Below are 22,941 nucleotides of genomic sequence, written 5' to 3'. Positions count from 1 at the left end.
CAGCTAGCTTCTGCAGCGCCGTCCTCTCCACACACCTGCTGTCCTTCTTTCCCCCAAGATTCCCTCTCAGGAGGAGAGGCTTTTCTTTCCCCATCCCTCTCCTTCTCCCACTCTTATTCTACCATATTCTCAACCAATATTGTTTCAGCCCATTAAACAACAGACACACATCCGTTTGGAGACGGAGACTAGCATGGCCTTGGATGTGGCTCCATTTCTCTCTCCTGGGCCCTGTGTTGGCTTCCGGCCTGGGAAATCCATTTAGCCGCAGCAGCACAAGCCTGGGCTCCTGGCGCATGGATGGCACGTGCACTTAATGAATTACACCTTCAGTCTGCATGCATACCCTGTACACCTCATTATGAACAATAAAACACATAATGTTTACATGTTTAACACGGGCGGGTGGTGTATCATCAATATATCTATGTGTGTAGGATATACTATGGGGTCAGTGACACGTATGTATGGCCATGGCACAAGGGGCAGGGTCAGTGGATGTCGTACCTGTCGATAGAGATGTGTGGGGTAAATGTCATTTGACTGTCCAATGCTATCCTCCATAGTGTAATGGGGATATAGGGGGATGAATGGCTGGCTGGTGGCCCTAGTGGGTCATGTTTGCTGGTGGACCCTGTTGACGCAGGGTCAAACGTGGAAGGGTGAGCAGAGATAATGCTTTATCCACAATGGAAGCCGTTGTGCTGAAAGCGCGTGACGTCAGTTGGAATGCCCAGCGGACGGCCTCATTCCGGGCAGCTTTTTTTTGGAGGCTGTTTAAAATTCTATGAGTTTCTGGGAGCCCATTTTGTACAGCTGTGTTTGTTCAGGCTGAATAAAAGTTGATTATTCTGCAGAAAAAAATTGTCCAGTCCAGCAGCACGGTCCAAACGCGGATCACAGCCGGCTAAGATAAAGCAGGACCAGATTGCTTCATCCCATTAGACATGGTTAAAGTGAATAGAATGAAAAGGGGTGGGGGAGAAATATCATAGGGATGAGCCATAGAGGGATCTAGTGGAACTCTGTCATGCCGAGGTAACACTGTATGTCTGGTGACAGTACAGCTTCCTCTCTCTCTCTCTCTCTCTCTCTCTCTCTCTCTCTCTCTCTCTCTCTCTCTCTCTCTCTCTCTCTCTCTCTCTCTCTCTCTCTCTCTCTCTCTCTCTCTCTCTCTCTCTCTCTCTCCTCTCTCTCTCTCTCAGCTCATGCCAGTCTACTTGAGTTATTCTTTTCTTTCTCTATGCACGTCTTCTCTCCCTGTCTTCCTGTTCCCTCCTATCGCACCACGCTGATCCTGTCTCCAACTTCCCCACTCTTTCCAGTTTTCTTCAAAGGAAACAACCCCTCGTGCTCTCTGTCAAACCTCTGCATCTGTTTTCCCATGAATGAACCAGCATTGATCTGATAGTGGTAACGACGTTGCACCAGAAAGACGTCGCCACTTCATTTGTGAACAGATCATTGTTTAAGACAACAATGAAATACAGAGGATCAAGACTAACAGATAAAAACTTTGTTCATGCTTTTTGTTTCTCTCAATCACCCTCTCTCTCACACACAGTACACATAGAAACACACACACTGTACCTTGGCAGCCATGATCATGGAGGAGCCACCGCGGACCCCCAGGATGGGGATGTGTGTCTGTGCAGAGATGAAGTCCAGGATCTGGGCTATGGCCTCCTGATCCGTGTCGTCCCCGAACACCACGCCCTGTAGCCAGTGCTCTGTCATTAGGTCACAGATGCTCTTGATGATGCTCTTGGGGTCCGTCTCGTTCATGGTGAGCACTTCCACGTTGGGCGCCAGCGGCATGTGCAGGAAGTCGTCCTTCTCCCGGGCGCCTGCCAACGCCACCTCGCTAGAGTTGCCCACCAGCACCACAGCGATGCTGAGGCCCTGAACCAGCTTGGGCAGAACCTGGTGGTGGGGGGGCTGGGCCATGGGGATGTAGTGGGCCACGCCCCCGCCCTTGTCTCTGCGAGAGTGACAGGCGGGGGGCAGGTGGAACAGGCACATCAGGAGGCCCAGGAGGGACAGGGAGCGGGAGGAGAGGGCCGCACGGCGCCGGGGAGGACGTCTCACCTCCTGGGGGGGCAGGGGTGTGGGGGACGCTCGCCTTTCCTGAGGGTGGGAGGCGCTGTGGCAGCCGCAGACAGGCATAATCGAGAAGTGGGAATGTAATACCTGGGGGGTGGGGAGGGAGGGAGGGAGGGAGGAAGGGAGGGAGGGAGGGAGGGAGAGAGAGAGAGAGAGAGAGAGAGAGAGAGAGAGAGAGAGAGAGAGAGAGAGAGAGAGAGAGAGAGAGAGAGAGAGAGAGAGAGAGAGAGAGAGAGAGAGAGAGAGAGAGAGAGAGAGAGAGAGAGAGAGAGAGAGAGAGAGAGAGAGAGAGAGAGAGAGAGAGAGGTCAATGTGGCCCATAGACATTGATTGACTTAAGTGGATTGACAAGAGCCTATAACATGAATCAGTGTATCACTAACCATGTTTCCATCTACAGTTTTTATGCCAGTAAAGTCATACCATATAAAAAAAATCACTACAGCTGTGATGGGAACAGGAGATTTCGGTATATTTTTATAAATGCTGACAGATCTTTTTTTGTTCGACATGTTTTTATATTCATTGGATAAATGTATTATGCGAGAAATGGTGGTGGAAACGCCTTTATGTGCAAATATTGATAGAATAACCATAGAATAACCTTGGAGAGATATGGTGTGTGGTTCTCCCACTATGACTCGGGAAACCATGCAGTTTATTAGGCTACAGATGAAATAAATTATGAACTTCACAGGGTGGTGTAAGTGCATGGTGATCTTGATGCTCCTTTACAATAAATATTGAGGGTCTTATTCTGGTGACATGATGATTGATGCTTGACTGCAGTTTATCCATAATAAACGCACCATGTAGACTGGCCTCACTGTATATGTGAGCTGTTGGCTAGACTGCTGTTTATCCATAGTAAACTCATCATGTAGACTGGCCTCACTGTATATGTGAGCTGTTGGCTAGACTGCTGTTTATCCATAGTAAACTCATCATGTAGACTGGCCTCTCTGTATCTGGGAGCTGTTGGCTAGACTGCTGTTTATCCATAGTAAACTCATCATGTAGACTGGCCTCACTGTATCTGGGAGCTGATGGCTAGACTGCTGTTTATCCATAGTAAGCGCATCATGTAGACTGGCCTCTATGTATCTGGGAGCTGTTGGCTAGACTGCTGTTTATCCATAGTAAACGCGTCATGTAGACTGGCCTCTATGTATCTGGGAGCTGTTGGCTAGACTGCTGTTTATCCATAGTAAACACATCATGTAGACTGGCCTCTATGTATCTGCGAGCTGTTGGCTAGAGTGCTGTTTATCCATAGTAAACTCATCATGTAGACTGGCCTCACTGTATCTGCGAGCTGTTGGCTAGAGTGCTGTTTATCCATAGTAAACGCATCATGTAGACTGGCCTCACTGTATCTGCGAGCTGTTGGCTAGAGTGCATGTGCCAAGACCAGAGTAGGCACATTTTCTACTTAATACAACAGTTTTTGTGACAAAAATATTAGTAGAGTTGAAAATGCATTAGAAACACATTGAACCTCAGGTTTTTATTCGGTAAATGAAAAGTTGAGAGAAAAGTACATTTCACTGGAAACACCACTAGTTTCTTTATGCTGATTTGTTTTATATTCACATGAACATCTGTGGCCTATTGGATGGAAACCTAGCTAGGACAGGTTGTATATGACATGCAGTACATCAATAGTGCAGAAACACACACACACACATGGATACAAGGTATATACACTCATACTGATCAATATTTCACGAGGGGTGTTTTCAAGCAGGATAATGGTCTTTATTATGGATGACATAAACTCTCCAAATGGATGGGTGGCTGAATCCCTGACAGGGAGGGAAGAGAGGAAAGAGAGAAGGCAAGAGGAGGAGGGAATAGGGAAATGCAAAGGAGAGAGGGAGAGATAGGATGAGAAAGAAGCAGACAGAGAGAAATAGAAAGAGAGAGAGAGAGAGGTACATGATGACTGAGGAACTGGCTTGATGTGATGAGTGAACACTGGCTCCCTGATACACAGACAGAAAGATGGACAGATTCTGAGGGAGGGAGTGATGAATGCCCCGAGCGAATAACAAGTCTCAATACCCCCCCGCATCTTCACCCCTCCTCCTCTCTTCTGTCCTATTTTATCCCAACACTCATTTACTCTCCATCCCTCCATCCACCTCTCTCCAACGCTTTACGTGAATGACCACATACTGTATCTCTCTTTTTTATAGACCTTCATTAACAGTGATGAAGAGGGGGGGCTGAGGGACGGAAGAAGAGAGAGTGAATGACACAAAGTGAGAAGAATAAGTAGTTAAACATATCCTATTTGAAAAACTACACAGTGAGCTCCAAAAGAATTGGGCATTTTTGTTGTTGTTTTGGCTCTGTACTCCAGCACTTTGGATTTGAAATGATACAATTGTGATGAGGTTAATGTGCAGACTGTCAGCTTTAATTTGAGGGTATTTTCATCTATATCGGGTGATTCGTTTCCAAATTACAGCACTTTTTGTAAATAGTTTGTGTCATTTTGGAGTCACTTTAATTGTAAATAAGAATAGAATACGTTTCTAAACATTTCTACATGATGTGAATGCTACCATGATTACGGATAATCCTAAATGAATCATGAATAATGGTGAGTGAGAAAGTTACAGACGCACAAATATCATACCCCAAGACATTCTAACCTATCACCATTACAATAACAAGGGAGTTTAACATTTATGGGGGGTGGGATATTTGTGGGTATGTGAGTGTGCATATCAGCGGCTCCTAACTATTGTGGAGGTGGTTGTAATAGCGTGTGAGTGTGTGCGTGTGTGTGTGCACCATGGAGTGTGTGTGCGTGTTTGTGTGTGTGTATGTGTGTAAGCACCGTGGAGTGTGTGTGTGTGCACACTCACCGTGGAACAAAAGCAAAAGTTTAAAAGGCAGAGGGAGTAAAAAGAAAAATCCTGAACAAACAAACCCTATAGGAACGAGACAGTGAGCAGGATAGAGGGAAAGAGAGAGAGGAGAGATTGAGAGGCTGGGGGATGGAAGGGGGAGGTGTGTAGAGATGACAAAAATACTTCTTTAGGATAACTAATTGCTGGAGGTTCGTCAGCACTAATTACAGGTCCCTGTGTTAATTGCCAATTGTACACTCCTCTAAAGAGAGAGGGAGAGGGAGCAGGGGAGGGAGGGAGGGACAGAGAAGAGCAACAGAGGAAGAGAGAGAATAGGAATTCAGACAATCTGCTAAAAGTAAGGCATATGAGGAGGTGGAGGGACACCAAGAGACAGAGAAAGAGATTCGTGGAGAGAGAATGGAGGAGGTGTGAGAAAGAGTAAGAGAGGGAGGATAGGCAGCTGGAGTGGGCCTTGATGGAAAGCAATGAGAGGGAAGAGGAGACTGAGAGAAAGAATGAGGGGAATGGCAGCAGATAGACTGAGAAAAGAAAGAGGGATGGGAGAGAGAGGGGGAGGAAAAGGAAGAAAGAGAGAGGGGGTGATGCTTCCTTTGAATCTGTACTTCTCTAGCAGCACTCAGTTTCCATGGCAACAATTAGCATAGGCCTCTCCACACACTGTTGATGGACACAGAGATATATACGCACACACACACACATGCACACGCACACACACACACACACACACACACACACACAGCCCATTCCCACACATTGATGTGCCCTGGCATATCGCAAACTCTGATAAGCAATCAATGCACCCTTGCAATGGGTCCATTTTACACACCGATTGTTTTTAGGGGCAAATTAACATAGACACATTTTACACACCAACATAGGCACATATTACACATTTACTGTATACACAATGTCCATTCAGATGATGAACCCATGAAGTTCTAGAATTCCCAGAACGGCACTTAAAGCACACAAAGGTTGATCACATAACAGAAGAAGTCTAAGAGAAGACCGCACAGCAAGCCCTGAAGACATGTCTCACGCACCATTTGGTTTATTTAACGCACCAAAGCACACTGCGATATCTATTACACACCGATGGACCCCTAGATAGGCTCCCACACTGATACCAGCCTAGGGGCTAAACTCTGCAGCGCCCGGCCCATGCGACTAGAACCCCACCCGACACTGCATCCAAACGATTGACTAATTAGGAATGTCTGCCGACTGCTACTGGTGGTTACCTCCCTGAATAACCCCAGGTAATAAGTGGGACTAAATGGACTATAAAAAGTGTAATTGTCATTAATGAAAGCTTGGGCTAACATGGCTCAACTGATGTAGAGACACTGTTAGGATATGAGGCATGACGTGGATATTATGGCTCTGTAATTGGACGCCTTCGTCAGCCATAAATCACACAACTACAACTAGCACAGGGCTGGGGTGGTGGTGGCGAGCCTTGTCAAAATAACCCAGATATTAGACGGGCACTCACGTTTACGCACTGACATAGAGTACCAGTCAAATGTTTGGACACACCTACTCTATTCAAGGGTTATTCTTTATTTTTTACTATTTTCTACATTGTATAATAATAGTGAAGACATCAAAACTATGAAATAACACACATATGTAGTAACCAAAAAAGTGTTAAAAAAATCCAAATCTATTTTAGATTTTAGATTCTTCAAAGTAGCCACCCTTTGCCTTGATGACAGCTTTGCACGCTCTTGGCATTCTCTCAATGAGCTTCATGAGGAATGCTTTTCCAACAGTCTTGAAGGAGTTCCCACATATGCTGAGCACTTGTTGGCTGCCTTTCCGTCACTCTGCAGTCCAACTCATCCCAAACCATCTCAATTGGGTTGATTTCGGGTGATTGTGGAGGCCAGGTCATCTGATGCAGCACTCCATCACTCTCCTTCTTGGTCAAATAGCATTTACACAGCCTGGAGGTGTGTTTTGGGTCATTGTCCTTTTGAAAAACAAATGATAGTCCCACTAAGCCCAAACCAGATGGAATGGTGTATCGCTGTAGAATGCTGTGGTAGCCATGCTGGTTAAGTGTGCCTTTAATTCTAAATAAATCACAGACAGTGTCGCCTGCAAAACACCATCACACCATCCCACCTCCTCCTCCACGCTTCACGTTGGAAACCACACATGTGGAGATCATAATTTCACCTAATCTGCTTCTCACAAAGACACGGTGTTTGGGAACCCAAAATCTCAAATTTGGACTCATCTGACCAAAGGACAGATTTCCACCGGTCTAATATATGACTGGTGTTTCTTGGCCCAAGCAAGTCTCTTCTTGTTATTGGTGTCCTTTAGTAGTGGTTTCTTTGCAGCAATACGACCACGAAGGCCTGATTCATGCAGTCTCCTCTGAACAGTTCATATTGAGATGTGTCTGTTATTTGGGCTCTGGGTCTTCAATTCCTGTGGCGGTCCTCATGAGAGCCAGTTTCATCATAGCGCTTGATGGTTTTGCGACTGCAATTGTATAAACTTTCGAAGTTCTTAAAATTTTCCGTATAGATTGGATGGATGGTGACCAGGGTTCTTCAGTATAGTGTGTGATAGCTGCTGTTTACTGTACCAGAGCAATAACAGCAGCTATCACACACTATACTGAAGAACTAGTTAGTAATGATGGACTGATGTTTCTCTTTGCATATTTGAACAGTTCTTGCCATAATATGGACTTGGTCTTTTACCAAATAGGGCTGTCTTCTGTATAACACCCCTACCTTGTCACAACACAACTGATTGGCTCAAATGCATTAAGAAGGGAAGAAATTCCACAAATTGATTGGTTGACTGGTTGAGAGAATGCCAAGAGAGTGCAAAGCTGTCATCAAGGAAAATGTTGGCACCTTTGAAGATTCTCAAATATAAAATATATTTTGATTTGTTTTACACTTTTTTAGGTTACATACAGTATGTGTTATTTCATAGTTTGATGTCTTCACTATTATTCTACAATGTAGGAAATAGTTTTAAAAATGAAAAACCCTGGAATGAGTCGGTGTGTCCAAACCTTTGACTGGTACTGTAATGGAGTGCCATCACACTGGCAAAAGACAGCCGTACACACAAAATAACAGTAGCACAGTGCGCTCTCTCTCTCTTTCTATCTCTCTCTCTCTCTCTCTCTCTCTCTCGCACGCACGCGCACACACACACACACACACACACACACACACACACACACACACACACACACACACAGGGCCATGCTGTTGTGTTTCCTGGAAATTCATAATACGGAGAAGCTATCAAAAGCTGTAATTTATAATTAATGCGCATTTGCTTTCTACAGTCACATCACAAGTGATGTTGGGCAAAGTATACAATACAGGGGAATATTGACTCCCAGTATTATCTAAAAGGTGAGGTTTGTCTGTGACAGCAGCATGTACTATCAGGTCCCTGAGGGGATGAGCTGGCCCCTAGAACACAGGGCCAAACCACTGAGAGGAGTGAACTATGTTGGCTCTAGTGGAAAAGTACACGCATGGCCTTTAGCTGGCTGCTGGGGAGGAGGAGAGGGTCTATTTGAACCTGAGGTCTGGACGTGATGTTCTGCAGCAGCCACTCACAGCCCCCTCATTACCATACACAGCCAGGCATACATTCACATGTTTACCGAGAGTCATTGAGTGTATAATGGTGTCTATTTCAAGAGAGAGGATGTTGAGTGCCAATCAATCTCTCTTCTCATTATGTGTCAGGCCTGACAGTCGGAATATTTGCATGAATAAGGAGAACAAATACATATACATAATATATGTAATTTTTTATTTCTTGCTTTGGTATTTAGGAGAGTGCGGAGGACAACAACACGTCTGTTTATGACCCGTGTATTCATACACTATCTTTGCCCGGAACTTGTACTGCAGTACTGAGAAATTGTGTCAAAGACCCAAACATTTTCTACTAAAGAAGCCATGAAGTTTGTATCTTAATCTGTTTTCAGATGGAGAAGGATTCCATTGTTATAATATGTTATAACAAAACCCAATATCCGTGGCTTGTCTGAATATCAAGTGTCTTGGAGGAGAAAAGTACTGAACAATGCCTGAAGTTGTGTAATGTGTTTTGACACAACCATGAAGGTAAGCAGTTGGTCCTGTAATAACTCTTAGATTTCTATTAACACCCACTCTTCTGATTGGAGGAGAAAAGTTCAACTCCTCCCTGACTTGTGGGCTCACTGCCCCCATATGCTTATCAGTGTACGTGAACAATTCCACTTCAGCTGGCCTTTTTCCATTTTAAACATCCTTTACAGGTGTGTATGATTTCAAAGTGTTGCCTTTTGGAATAGTGAGAAAACCAGAGTGACCCCCGTGCCAATAACGGCCCGGTAATCACTTTAAATGTGTTTTATTGACAGCTTTTCACAGACCAGAGCCGCAATAATCTGTCCTCCTCCATCCATCTCATTCCAAGCTGTTATTTTTGGAACCAGGATCCTGCCTTTGGATTAGTAGGTGTGCAGGATATTTCCTTTGTGTGCATGTGTGTGTGTGTGTGTGTGCGTGTGTGTGCGTGCGTGCGTGCGTGCGTGCGTGCGTGTGCGTGTGTGCGTGCGTGTGTGTGTGAAAGAGAGACAACAGTTTGAAAATATTGCATTTGTCTTTCTTGCGTGCAGGGATATAAATGGTCTGAATTGAATTTGGTGCTGCAGCAGTTGCTTAAAAGAAGATATGGGGATATAGATACGCGCTCAAAATCTGCCTCCCATGAGTGAAAACCAACAGCTCTTGTGTACAGTCAAATGAATCAAAATGGTACCCTGAAATTTGCTTAGGCAAGAGCACAACCTGATCCAGTTCAGTACTGTGATGTCCATGTTTGTCTGCATTTACACCCCTGTAAAGCCAGAGGACGAAGGGACAAAGGGACAAAACATCCCAGACCTAGTGCTACTAAGACTTACTGTACAACAAACTAACAATTGAGGATGACAACTCTATTCTCTTCCCAATGGCTACTATGGCTTCGAAAAAGTTAACTTATTGAGTGCATAGATACAGTGTCGTAACTAGTTCACTTATTGAGTGCATAGATACAGTGTCCTAACTAGTTCACTTATTGAGTGCATAGATACAGTGTCCTAACTAGTTCACTTATTGAGTGCATAGATACAGTGTCCTAAATAGTTCACTTATTGAGTGCATAGATACAGTGTCCTAACTAGTTCACTTATTGAGTGCATAGATAGTGTCCTAAATAGTTCACTTATTGAGTGCATAGATACAGTGTCCTAACTAGTTCACTTATTGACTGCATAGATACAGTGTCCTAACTAGTTCACTTATTGACTGCATAGATACAGTGCCTTAACTAGTTCACTTATTGAGTGCATAGATACAGTGTCCTAACTGACTTTCAAGAGGCTTGGACTGTAATATTGCTTTGGTTACAGATTGGATGGATGGTGACCAGGGTTCTTCAGTATAGTGTGTGATAGCTGCTGTTTACTGTACCAGAGCAATAACAGCAGCTATCACACACTATACTGAAGAACTAGTTAGGACACTGACCTGTATCAAATTCCTCACGTTTCTATCTCAGATAATGGTGAAATAGTAATACATTACTTTGTTCTCCACTCAGGTGAATGACTGATGGATTTCATTTTCAAGTATTCATTTAACGTTCTAATGAATGGATTTTGATTCATTGTAAGCATTAATTCATGGGACATGGTATTTGGAGAACCCGGTACACTTTGTAAAGGTGTGAGAGAGGTTACATTATTAAAGGGTGTAATTCAGCGCTGGAGCATCTGTTTTGGCAGCATGTTTAAACCCTCGTGGGAGTCGCTGGAGACTCGGATTCCAGTACAGTATCTCTTTTCCGCCGTTGTTTTTATGCATGATCATCACTATTTCTTGCAGGCGTACGGCTGTCATGCCTGTCTCCAGCCGTCTTCCAGGGCCGCGTGCGTCACCGCTCCCAGCCAATGATGAGACTCCCCACGAGGATAATGACATCTAGGAGCTCTTCCCAATAGATGTCCCGTGTTTAATCCCACCCAGCACTCAGCCACGAGGCACGCCGCAGAGTAAGCCTCAGCTACGTCAACAGCACCACCCCATCCAGAGCTGTCATTCCAACATGGTACCTGTGTGACAACTATCATACTATTTCAATCAAACACACCTTGTTCGGAGTGTTCGTTGTACGGTTCTAAGAGACCTGGGCAGAACCTCCAATTTTCTACTGCTTGTGCTCCTGTTGCTCCTACAGAATATTAGCTCAAAAGTATCGTGGAGCTCCTGCACCTAAATATAAACAGTAACGGTAACCAACATGAGGACCGGCGCCTATTTCAGTCCAAATCAAACAATAATAAGAAGCAAAACACAAAGTAGAATATCTTTGACAATGTACTTTCTGTACTCCTTATCAAGATATCATCTAGAAAAATAAAATCTATTAAATAATGGTGAGTAATTGCAGTGTATTGCCACACAGTATATAGGCTGATGATTCATAGCTAGCTGTACAGAACAAAACTTTTCATATAATTTAGTTACATACCAAATGGAACAGCTTACCTAGAGTATATTCATATATGCAAATAAACGCAAATTGACGGTACAAACTTAGAGGCCTGTGAGCATTAATTCATAAAGCTGACGTGAGTCCCACCAGGTCAAACCCGCCTGAGTTTTCTGTGGCAGTAGTTACGAGTGCCAGAGGGCTTCATTTGCATCACCACAGTCAGTGAAGTGAGCCCGCCAACACCTTCAATTATGAAACAATTAGCATTCATAAGTTTGCTTGTGAAAAGCTGTAAGATTGAATTGCAGTTAGTCATCCTCTGACTGAAGCGCTTCCTATTCGCTATGCTCCACGGGGCTAATTTTCATCTGCTGGCTCATCCCTGCTCTCTCTGGGACGGTGTCAGTTGTACACACAGACACCAAAAGGTCATAAATTAGCAATAAGGGCCATTGAAGTAGGCAAGTTGTTACGCTTCAACCTGGTGATACTTTCAAGAGGAGCGTTCAAAAAGCACAGTTTTACATTTAAATATATTCATAGGTGGTATTTATTTCATTTCTGCCCATCAAAAGGGAAAGGTGGAGAATAAGTTACCCGGCTCACCTCTTTTTATGAATGGCCCTAAATATATGGAGCAATTGTTTGTGTTTGAAAAGCAAATGTTTCACATTAGTCATGTGTTGAAAATTGCCAGCGGACAAGAGTACCTGATCATCAGCATCATAATAATCATGCTGTGTGTGAAAGTGTTTTGGTATCATCAACTGACACAACTTCAAACATCATCAAAGTGTCACGATGTGAAACCTGTGCGTCTACGTCACTCTGGCCTAGCAGCAGCGCTAAAGCCCTTGTAGCTGTTTGTGTAATTTAATGGTGTTGACCCTAATGGCTGTGGGCCTCACTATTGAGTTATTATTTTTATGCAAGCACTAAGCTCCACAGACTCTTTCATAACACTGTCAGCACAGCGCGCCCAACTCTCAGAAGAAATGTAGGAGAGAAGTTATGTTTTATTCACTCGTGGCATAGTACAATTCATAATACTGCTCGACTGATTCACAGTTTTAATTAAAAACTAGCCTTAGCGCCGGTGGTAACATCCTGATTTATTAAGACCCAACCTCATCCACCCAAGACTGAGTCCACAGTGGGTGAGGGGAAGGTGGTGGGCAAAATGCCTAGGAGGGGGGAAAGTGCTTTGTTTCACACAGCAAGGTGGTACAGTAGGCAGGCAGTGTGTGTGGTAACATTTCATTACAGAGTTGCTTTGGCAAGTTTGTTTTAAAAAAGAATAGTAAGGGGGAAAAAATCATATGCAGTATATATATATATATATATATATATATATATAACAGACACTATTGGAGAACGGCCAGTACAGCAAATTTCACATGAATTGATGGAATTTGCTTTAGTCTGACAGTAATGTTAGGTTTATGTCACCCTCTCATTTAAATCACAGCTACAACGGAATCCCTTGATGCAGAGAGATTTTAATTAAAAACGGTGAGAGAGAGAGCGAGTGTGCTGGCAAGAGAGGGAGGCAGATTGAATGAAAGAGAGAAAGTTAGAAAGATAGAGGCAGGACCAAAGTTAGATCAGAGCTGAGATACACATAAGGGACAGAAGAAAATAAGAGAGGGAACAGTGTGAAAAAGAGAATGGTGGCAGGACAGAGGAGAAAGACTAAGAATGCGTATTCAGGGTTCAAATGAAACTAGGAAAAGTTTAAAGTACATTTAAACTTCCCTTATTCCTTACTTTCCTCTCTATATAACTCATTGCACATTTTGGGGATTTTTTCCCCCATTCTGCTCACAGTACAGGTCAGATGTTTTTACCGTGTGTGTGAATGTGTGTGTAACTGCACCTTTTCTCTATTTTCATTCCCCCTTGTCTTCTTCACATCTCCCTTCCTTAGTCACTCTCACTGAGTGATTCTTTAAAGTTTGGCACACACTGGTGATGCAGATCACAGCCAAACACACAGTCATAAACAAGCACACACAGACACACACACCCACACGCACCAACACTTTGACTGATGCATACGTATACAATGCAATAATCAATTTATGTACACTATACAATGCCCTTACCTTAGGTAATGAACATGTAGAAACACACTCACACACTACCCCAGCCAGTCATCTTTTACCTCGGACAAATGGACACAAACACGGTATCTACTGTAGATCAGGGCTTAGTAGCTCGTGCCCTAAGGAGCCATGGGGGATTCTATTCCTCGTATCCCCGACTTCATAAGAAACATCAATTCTCCTCCTCAACGAAGCCCAATCAATGGCAGCAACATGAAAGGTGGCTGATCGTCCCGCCCGCCCAGGGGCTGGTCCTCTAGCACGCAGCTCGGCTCCTCAGACTCCTGACTCAGTTCTGGGAGGGCTGGGGGAGCTGGAGCCAACCACCACCAGGAACTAGCCCTCTTCTTAGTAAACCCATGGTAAACCTTTAATTGGACATCATACATGTAAATGTGAATGGAAGCAGGATAGCAGAGTGTCAAGACTTTGAAACGTTTCTTACTTTATGTCTTATGCATGTTTTTGTATGGCCATGTTTTTGTCCATTAACCTTTAAGAACTTTTAGAGGGTATATGGTGCCAACTCTTATGTAAATCATCATTAGGCTTCAGCCATATTTCATTCACCTGTGTAAAGCTTTAAGATCTTTTGAAAATGTTCTACTGGCTTTAGGCGTTTGTTTCTCGAGAGCCACTGATCACATCCATCCACAACTCTCCCTCATGTCTTCACATTGGTCTTGACTGATCTTTATCACGGTCGACACGATGCAATATACCACGTCTTTCTTGTCCTGGAGGTTTGAGCCAGAAGAGGCCATCTATCCCACACTCACAGTGTGTGTCCATTGATCTTAAATGACTGGATGGGTAGAAGGATCATTAGGCTAGCGCTATGGTGGTAGCTATGTAAGTCCACCTTCTCTCGACTCCTTGAGTCACAAAACACACACTCTCTCTCACACACTTAATGAGTGTGCCATCAGGGTCTGGCGGTGGGAACGTATCAGGGTCTGGGGGTGAGAACTGTCATGACGTTGGCCTGGGGGATAGGTTTATGACAGTCATAAATACCTCTTACCCCCTTTTTCCTCTCTCTACCCTACTGATGTTACATTTGCAAAACCCTTGGTTAACATAGAGATTCTGGGAACATCAGAAGGTGGGGGGAAATTAACTATATTCTGGTAATCCAAACAATTGAACATATGCGGTGGTACTTAATGAATATGATGTCAGTTTGGTTGTCATCTGAGACATTCTCATCAATGATAAGATGACAAACTCTACAGAGTAAAGTCTACACATCAGGGTTATCGGATTCACATGGAATTGTTGTTCAATTTAAATGTTTAAATATGAAAATATTTGTGATGGGATGAAATGTGATTTTAGCTTCTAAAATGTGAGATTTGGGTTTTCATAAGATAGGGCTGCTCAATCAGTGGCCTGCCCCTGTGAAGGGACATGGGCTATAAAACTTTTCAAACATGCCCTCCTCTCCCTTCCTATATAAGCCCTTGACGACATTATAACCTCCTGTTCCGAGGATGTGAGGACGACGGTCCGATGTCAGAATGGTTCAGATAATAACTACAGAACGAAGCCAACATCAGCGTGAGCTTTGGTTCCGAATGGTATGAACTTTGAACTCTTATTCACTACAGAAGTGATACCTCCTAGCCGTTGAGTTAGCAACAGCAGATGCAACGAGGGTTAGGAAGGAACAGACAGAGTATCCCGTCTATCACACAACAACGTTACTACAACGTATCCAATTGACAACCAGAGACATTCTTCAAAGGACTCGGTTTGGCAACACGGCCTTCCATCTACCACCAATCTACTGAAGCGCAGCTCAGAGTAAATATTTATTGCATTTTCCTTTTCCAAATGGGCGGTAATTTAGAATGCATCAGATACTGTATTTACGCTAGCACAGCTTCTCCCTGTGTCCCTCAGTCTTCCCGCTCTTTCACTCAAACCCAGCCCTTTTCCTCTGTGTAACAAGCTGTCATATCTGTTCCGCTAGGGACGTTTTCCTTTATGACGTAATTTGTAATCAAGTTATGATTTAATTATGTGTATGTGTAATTCTGTGTGATTAGTTAGGTATTTAGTAAATAAATAATTAAACCCAATTTTGTATTGCTGATTCAAATTGTTAGCCAGGGTTCGTGCAGATAACCAAGAATTTACAACTTTCAGATGAGACTAAATTAAGATGACGATTGATATTGACAGCTATTGATGTAAAATATTACTAGGTCTTTAAGAGTTTATTCGGAAGATAACAGCTCTATAAATATTATTTTGTGGTGCCCCGACTCTCTAGTTAATTACATTTACATGATTAGCTCAATCAGGTAATATTAATTACGGAGAAATTATTTAATAGAATAGCATGTCATATCACTTAATCCTGCATAGCCAAAGACACGACAGAACGTATCAGGGTCTGCCGGTGTGAACGCTTCAGGGTCTAGCGTTGTGAACGTATCAGGGTCTGGCGGTGTGAACGTATCAGGGTCTGGCGGTGTTAACGTATCAGGGTCTGGCGGTGTGAACGTATCAGAGTCTGCCGGTGTGAACGTATCAGGGTCTGCCGGTGTGAACGTATCAGGGTCTGGCGTTGTGAACGTATCAGGGTCTGGCGGTGTGAACGTATCAGGGTCTGGCGGTGTGAACGTATCAGGGTCTGGCGGTGTGAACGTATCAGGGTCTGGCGGTGTGAACGTATCAGGGTCTGACGGTGTGAACGTGTCAGGGTCTGGCGGTGTGAACGTATCAGGGTCTGGCGTTGGGAACGTATCAGGGTCTGGCGGTGTGAACGTATCAGGGTCTGGCGGTGTGAACGTATCAGGGTCTGACGGTGTGAACGTGTCAGGGTCTGGCGGTGTGAACGTATCAGGGTCTGGCGTTGGGAACGTATCAGGGTCTGGCGGTGTGAACGTATCAGGGTCTGGCATTGTGAACGTATCAGGGTCTGGCGGTGTGAACGTATCAGGGTCTGGCATTGTGAACGTATCAGGGTCTGGCGGTGTGAACGTATCAGGGTCTGGCGGTGTGAACGTATCAGGGTCTGGCGGTGTGAACGTATCAGGGTCTGGCGGTGTGAACGTATCAGGGTCTGGCGGTGTGAACGTATCAGGGTCTGGCGGTGTGAACGTATCAGGGTCTGGCGGTGTGAACGTATCAGGGTCTGACGGTGTGGACGTATCAGGGTCTGGCATTGTGAACGTATCAGGGTCTGGCGGTGTGAACGTATCAGGGTCTGCCAGTGTGAAAGTGGCCTAATTGTCTCAGCATTCTAGGTGGTGAATATTTGTGACTGTGGCTTCATTTAGCACCCCACCGTCTTCCTATAGGGGCTTTATTTACAGTCTGTTCTCCACCCCCTCCGCCCTCATACCTCCCCCTTACTGCACCTCCTCCCAGCACTCCTCTCAGCCACCAACTTTAATTCACCCCTCCTCCCCCATTCCTCTCTGGTCATGGTTAATTAATTGCCAAGCTGTTCACTGCCGATGCCAACTGTAACATAGACAAACACTGATAAGTTGATACCCACATACATTCACACTCGCCGACTCCCCTGACAGAAAACTCCCTTGGTCCAGTATTGAAAGATGTTATAGGACAATAATGGAGATGTTATACAGTACCTTCAGAATTCACACCCCTACAAATTCTAACATTAGTAAAATTAAAAAATTAAAAAAATACAAAGACTAATAAAACACGAATATATCTTGACGAGAAATTTACATACACCTTAGCCAAATACATTTAAACTCAGTTTTTCACAATTCCTGACATTTAATCCCAGTAAACATGCCTCGTCTTAGGTCAGTTAGGATCACCACTTTATTTTAAGAATGTGAAATGTCAGAATAATAGCAGAGAGAATGATTTATTTCAGCTTTAATGTCTTTCATCACATTCCCAGTGGGTCAGAAGTTTACATACACTCAATTAGTATTTGGTAGCATTGCCATTAAATTGTTTAACTTGGGTCAAACGTTTCAGATAGCCTTCCACAAGCTTCCCACAATAAGTTGGGTGAATTTTGGCCCATTCCTCCTGACAGAGCTGGTGTAACTGAGTCAGGTCTGTAGGCCTCCTTGCCTGCACAAGCTTTTTCAGTTCTGCCCACACATTTTCTATAGGATTGAGATCAGGGCTTTGTGATGGCCACTCCAATACCTTGACTTTGTTGTCCTTAAGCCATTTTGCCACAACTTTGGAAGTATGCTTGGGGTCATTGTCCATTTGGAAGACCCATTTGCAACCAAGCTTTAACTTCCTGACTGATGTCTTGCGATGTTGCTTCAATATATCCTCATCATTTTCTTTCCTCATGATGCCATCTATTTTGTGAAGTGCACCAGTCCCTCCTGCAGCAAAGCACCCCCACAACATGATCCTGCCACCCCCGTGCTTCACCGTTAGGATGGTGTTCTTCGGCTTGCAAGCGTCCCCCTCTTTCCTCCATTATGGCCAAACAGTTCTATTTTTGTTTCATCAAACCAGAGGACATTTCTCCAAAAAGTACCATCTTTGTCCCCATGTGGAGTTGCAAACTGGAGCAGTGGCTTCTTCCTTGCTGAGCAGTCTTTCAGGTCATGTCAATATAGGACTCGTTTTACTGTGGATATAGATACTTTTGTACCTGTTTCCTCCAGCATCTTCACAAGGTCCTTTGCTGTTGTTCTGGGATTGATTCGCACTTTGCGCACCAAAGTACGTTAATTTCTAGGAGACAGAACGTGTCTCCTTCCTGAGCGGTATGACAGCTGTGTGTTCCCATGGTGTTTATACTTGTGTACTATAGTTTGTACAGATGAACGTGGTACCTTCAGGCGTTTGGAAATGGCTCCCAAGGATGAACCAGACTTGTGGAGGTCTACAATTATTTTTCTGAGGTCTTGGCTGATTTATTTTTATTTTCCCATGATGTCAAGCAAAGAGGCACTGAGTTTGAAGGTAGGCCTTGAAATACATCCACAGGTACACCTCCAATTGACTCAAATTATATCAATTTGCCTATGAGAAGCTTCTAAAGCCATGACATAATTTTCTGGAATTTTCCAACCTGTTTAAAGGCACAGTCAACTTAGTGGATGTAAACTTCTGACCCACTGGAATTGTGATACAGTGAATTGTATGTGAAATAATCTGTCTGTAAACAATTGTTGAGAAAATTGCTTGTCTCATGCACAAAGTAGATGTCCTAACCTACTTGCCAAAACAATAGTTTGTTAACAATAAATTTGTGGAGTGGTTGAAAAATAAGTTTTAATGACTCCAACCTAAGTGTATGTAAACTTCCGACTTCAACTGTAAGTATTCAACCACCTGCGTTAATACGTGTTAGAATCACATTTGGCAGTGATTACAGCTGTGAGTCTTTCTGGGTAAGTTCTTAAGAGCTTTCCACACCTGAATTGTGCAACATTTATCATTATTCTTTTCAAAGTTCTCCATGCTCTGTCAAATTGGTTGTTGGTCATTGCTAGACAACCATTTTCAGACAAATTTAAGTCAAAACTGTAACTCAGCCACTCAGGAACATTCACCGTCTTCTTGGTAAGCAACTCCAGTGTAGATTTGGCCTTGTGTTTTAGGTTATTGTCATGCTGAAATGTGAATTCATCACCCAGTGTCTGGTGGAAAGGAGACTTAACAAGGTTTTCCTTTAGGATTTTGCCTGTTCTTATCTACATTCCGTTTATCTTTTATCCTGAAAAAGTTCCAAGTCCTTAACAATTACAAGCAAACCCATAACATGATGCATTCACCGCTGTGCTTGAAAATATGGAGAGTGGTGCTCAGTAATGTGTTGTTTTGGATTTGGCCCAAACATAACACTTTGTATTAAGGACAAAGGGTTAATTGCTTTGCCATATTTTTTGCAGTATTACTTTAGTGCCTTGTTGCCAACAGTATGCATGTTTTGGAATATTTTTTATTCTGTACAGGCTTTCTTCACTCTGTCAATTAGGTTAGTATTGTGGAGTAACTACTATACAATGTTGTTAATCCATCCTCAGTTTTCTCCTATCACAGCCATTCAATTCTAACTGTTTTTAAGCCAAAATTGGCCTCATTTTCCTGAGCAGTTTCCTTCCTCTCCGGCAACTGAGTTAGGAAGGACCTCTGTATCTTTGTAGTGACTGGGTGAATTATTGATACATCATTCAAAGTGTAATTAATAACTTCACCATTCTCAAAGGGATATTCAATGTTGACTGAGGGACCTTACGACTGGGGTACAGAGATGAAGTAGTCATTCAAAAACCATGTTAAGCAGTATTATTACCAACTCTGTGGCTGTGTCACCAGAGACTCTGGGTTCGAGCCCAGGCTCTGTCGCAGCTAGCCGCGACCGGGAGGTCCATGGGGCGACGCACAATTGGCCGAGCGTCGTCCGGGTTAGGGAGGGCTTGGCCGGCAGGGATATCCTTGTCTCATCGCGCACTAGCGACTCCTGTGGCGGGACGGGCACAGTGCACGCTGACCAGGTCGGCAGGTGTATGGTGTTTCCTCTGACACATTGGTGCGGCTGGCTTCTGGGTTGGATGTGCGTTGTGTCAAGAAGCAGTGCGGCTAGGTTGGGTTGTGTTTCGGAGGACGCATGGTTCTCGACCTTCGCCTCTCCTGAGTCCGTATGGGAGTTGCAGCGATAAGACAAGACTGTAACTACTACTAATTGGATACCACGAAATTGGAGAAAAAGGAAAACATTTTTTTTTAAATAAAATTAAAAAGCAGTATTATTGCACACAGAGTGAGTCCATGAAACTTATTGCATGACTTTTTAGGCTTAGTTATTGACTCAAGACATTTCAGTTTTTCATTTTGTATTTATTTGTAAAAAAAAAAAAAAAAAAACATAATTCCACTTTGACATTATGAGTTATTGTGTGCAAGCCAGTGACAAAATATCTAAATGTAATACACTTTAAATTCAGGCTGTAAAACAGCACAATATGGAAAAAGTCAAGGTGTGTGAAGTGAGTACCGTCTGTATTTATCAAGGGGGAGGTGCGTCCCGGAAACTAACTAGCAGGTCATCCACATTACCCGGCAGTTTAACTTCGTTGAATTTGGGACACTTTGCACTGAGGTGTTTAAGCAGCCACTGTGTTTGAAATGTTTCGCTTGCATGGCTGAGCGGCGGTTGAGAAAATATTCTAAATAAGTTCTGATAATTATTCAGTTTGCTTCCCAGATTTAAAAAAAGTCAGGATGGGGAAAATCTAAATGAAATACTGAAAATATTGCATGTATTCAACCTGGGGTTTGAAACTCAGTTACGTTGCAGATAAGCAGCGGTTGTGACTAAATAGAAAATGACAAGAGAAACTGAGTGTTCCCTATAATACAGTGGTTAGACTAAATCTGTGCAAATGAATCTGTGGGAGGGTGACATCCACAGGGCAAAGCGGTGGTGCTGTGCTTTTATAATCCAACCTTGATAAACAATATTCATTAGCTCTCAACCATGTTCGGCTTCAGTAATCAATGAGAGTTACACGTGAAATTGATTGAAAACATGTAATTATTTATACCAGAGGGCTTCAAATCATGATGTTGTGCTGCATTGGCTGTTCTCAGAAATTCAATTATCGTGTTGTGCTGCATTGGCTGTTCTCAGATATTATAGTATCACACACTTTGACGAGCGTGTTGAGATTGAACCCACCTGTTTTCAATTATACTCGATGCTGGTTACAGTGTGGCAACTTCTATACAATGTAACCTCCTTGAGTGTGTCATTGTTTCATCAAGACATCGCTCCCTCTCCCTAACATAGGCTCAACCAGTTATTCCTCTCAGTGGTAAATATACAGTGGCTTGCGAAAGTATTCGGCCCCCTTGAACTTTGCGACCTTTTGCCACATTTCAGGCTTCAAACATAAAGATATAAAACTGTATTTTTTTGTGAAGAATCAACAACAAGTGGGACACAATCATGAAGTGGAACGACATTTATTGGATATTTCAAACTTTTTTAACAAATCAAAAACTGAAAAATTGGGCGTGCAAAATTATTCAGCCCCTTTACTTTCAGTGCAGCAAACTCTCTCCAGAAGTTCAGTGAGGATCTCTGAATGATCCAATGTTGACCTAAATGACTAATGATGATAAATACAATCCACCTGTGTGTAATCAAGTCTCCGTATAAATGCACCTGCACTGTGATAGTCTCAGAGGTCCGTCAAAAGCGCAGAGAGCATCATGAAGAACAAGGAACACACCAGGCAGGTCCGATATACTGTTGTGAAGAAGTTTAAAGCCGGATTTGGATACAAAAAGATTTCCCAAGCTGTAAACATCCCAAGGAGCACTGTGCAAGCGATAATATTGAAATGGAAGGAGTATCAGACCACTGCAAATCTACCAAGACCTGGCCGTCCCTCTAAACTTTCAGCTCATACAAGGAGAAGACTGATCAGAGATGCAGCCAAGAGGCCCATGATCACTCTGGATGAACTGCAGAGATCTACAGCTGAGGTGGGAGACTCTGTCCATAGGACAACAATCAGTCGTATATTGCACAAATCTGGCCTTTATGGAAGAGTGGCAAGAAGAAAGCCATTTCTTAAAGTTATCCATAAAAAGTGTTGTTTAAAGTTTGCCACAAGCCACCTGGGAGACACACCAAACATGTGTAAGAAGGTGCTCTGGTCAGATGAAACCAAAATTGAACTTTTTGGCAACAATGCAAAAAAAATGTTTGGCGTAAAAGCAACACAGCTCATCACCCTGAACACACCATGCCCACTGTCAAACATGGTGGTGGCAGCATCATGGTTTGGGCCTGCTTTTCTTCAGCAGGGACAGGGAAGATGGTTAAAATTGATGGGAAGATGGATGGAGCCAAATACAGGACCATTCTGGAAGAAAACCTGATGGAGTCTGCAAAAGACCTGAGACTGGGACGGAGATTTGTCTTCCAACAAGACAATGATCCAAAACATAAAGCAAAATCTACAATGGAATGGTTCAAAAATAAACATATCCAGGTGTTAGAATGGCCAAGTCAAAGTCCAGACCTGAATCCAATCGAGAATCTGTGGAAAGAACTGAAAACTGCTGTTCACAAATGCTCTCCATCCAACCTCACTGAGCTCGAGCTGTTTTGCAAGGAGGAATGGGAAAAAATGTCAGTCTCTCGATGTGCAAAACTGATAGAGACATACCCCAAGCGACTTACAGCTGTAATCGCAGCAAAAGGTGGCGCTACAAAGTATTAACTTAAGGGGGCTGAATCATTTTGCACGCCCAATTTTTCAGTTTTTGATTTGTTAAAAAAGTTTGAAATATCCAATAAATGTCGTTCCACTTCATGATTGTGTCCCACTTGTTGTTGATTC

The 22,941-nt window shown here is 43.5% G+C and overlaps 1 protein-coding gene across 1 annotated transcript in view; it reads right to left on the bottom strand.

Annotated features, from left to right (window-relative positions):
- LOC139364858 (glutamate receptor ionotropic, NMDA 2B-like) overlaps positions 1-22,941 on the bottom strand; it is a 110,992-nt gene that overhangs the window by 65,629 nt on the left and 22,422 nt on the right. Inside the window, exon 3 of the mRNA XM_071102009.1 lies at positions 1,591-2,190. Within this exon, the coding sequence (XP_070958110.1) occupies positions 1,591-2,190 (600 nt within the window). The remainder of the gene's footprint in view (positions 1-1,590; positions 2,191-22,941) is intronic.

The sequence above is a fragment of the Oncorhynchus clarkii genome, chromosome 13 (genome assembly GCF_045791955.1).
Source record: "Oncorhynchus clarkii lewisi isolate Uvic-CL-2024 chromosome 13, UVic_Ocla_1.0, whole genome shotgun sequence".
NCBI lineage: Eukaryota > Metazoa > Chordata > Actinopteri > Salmoniformes > Salmonidae > Oncorhynchus > Oncorhynchus clarkii.
This window is presented reverse-complemented; position numbering and strand designations above follow the sequence as displayed.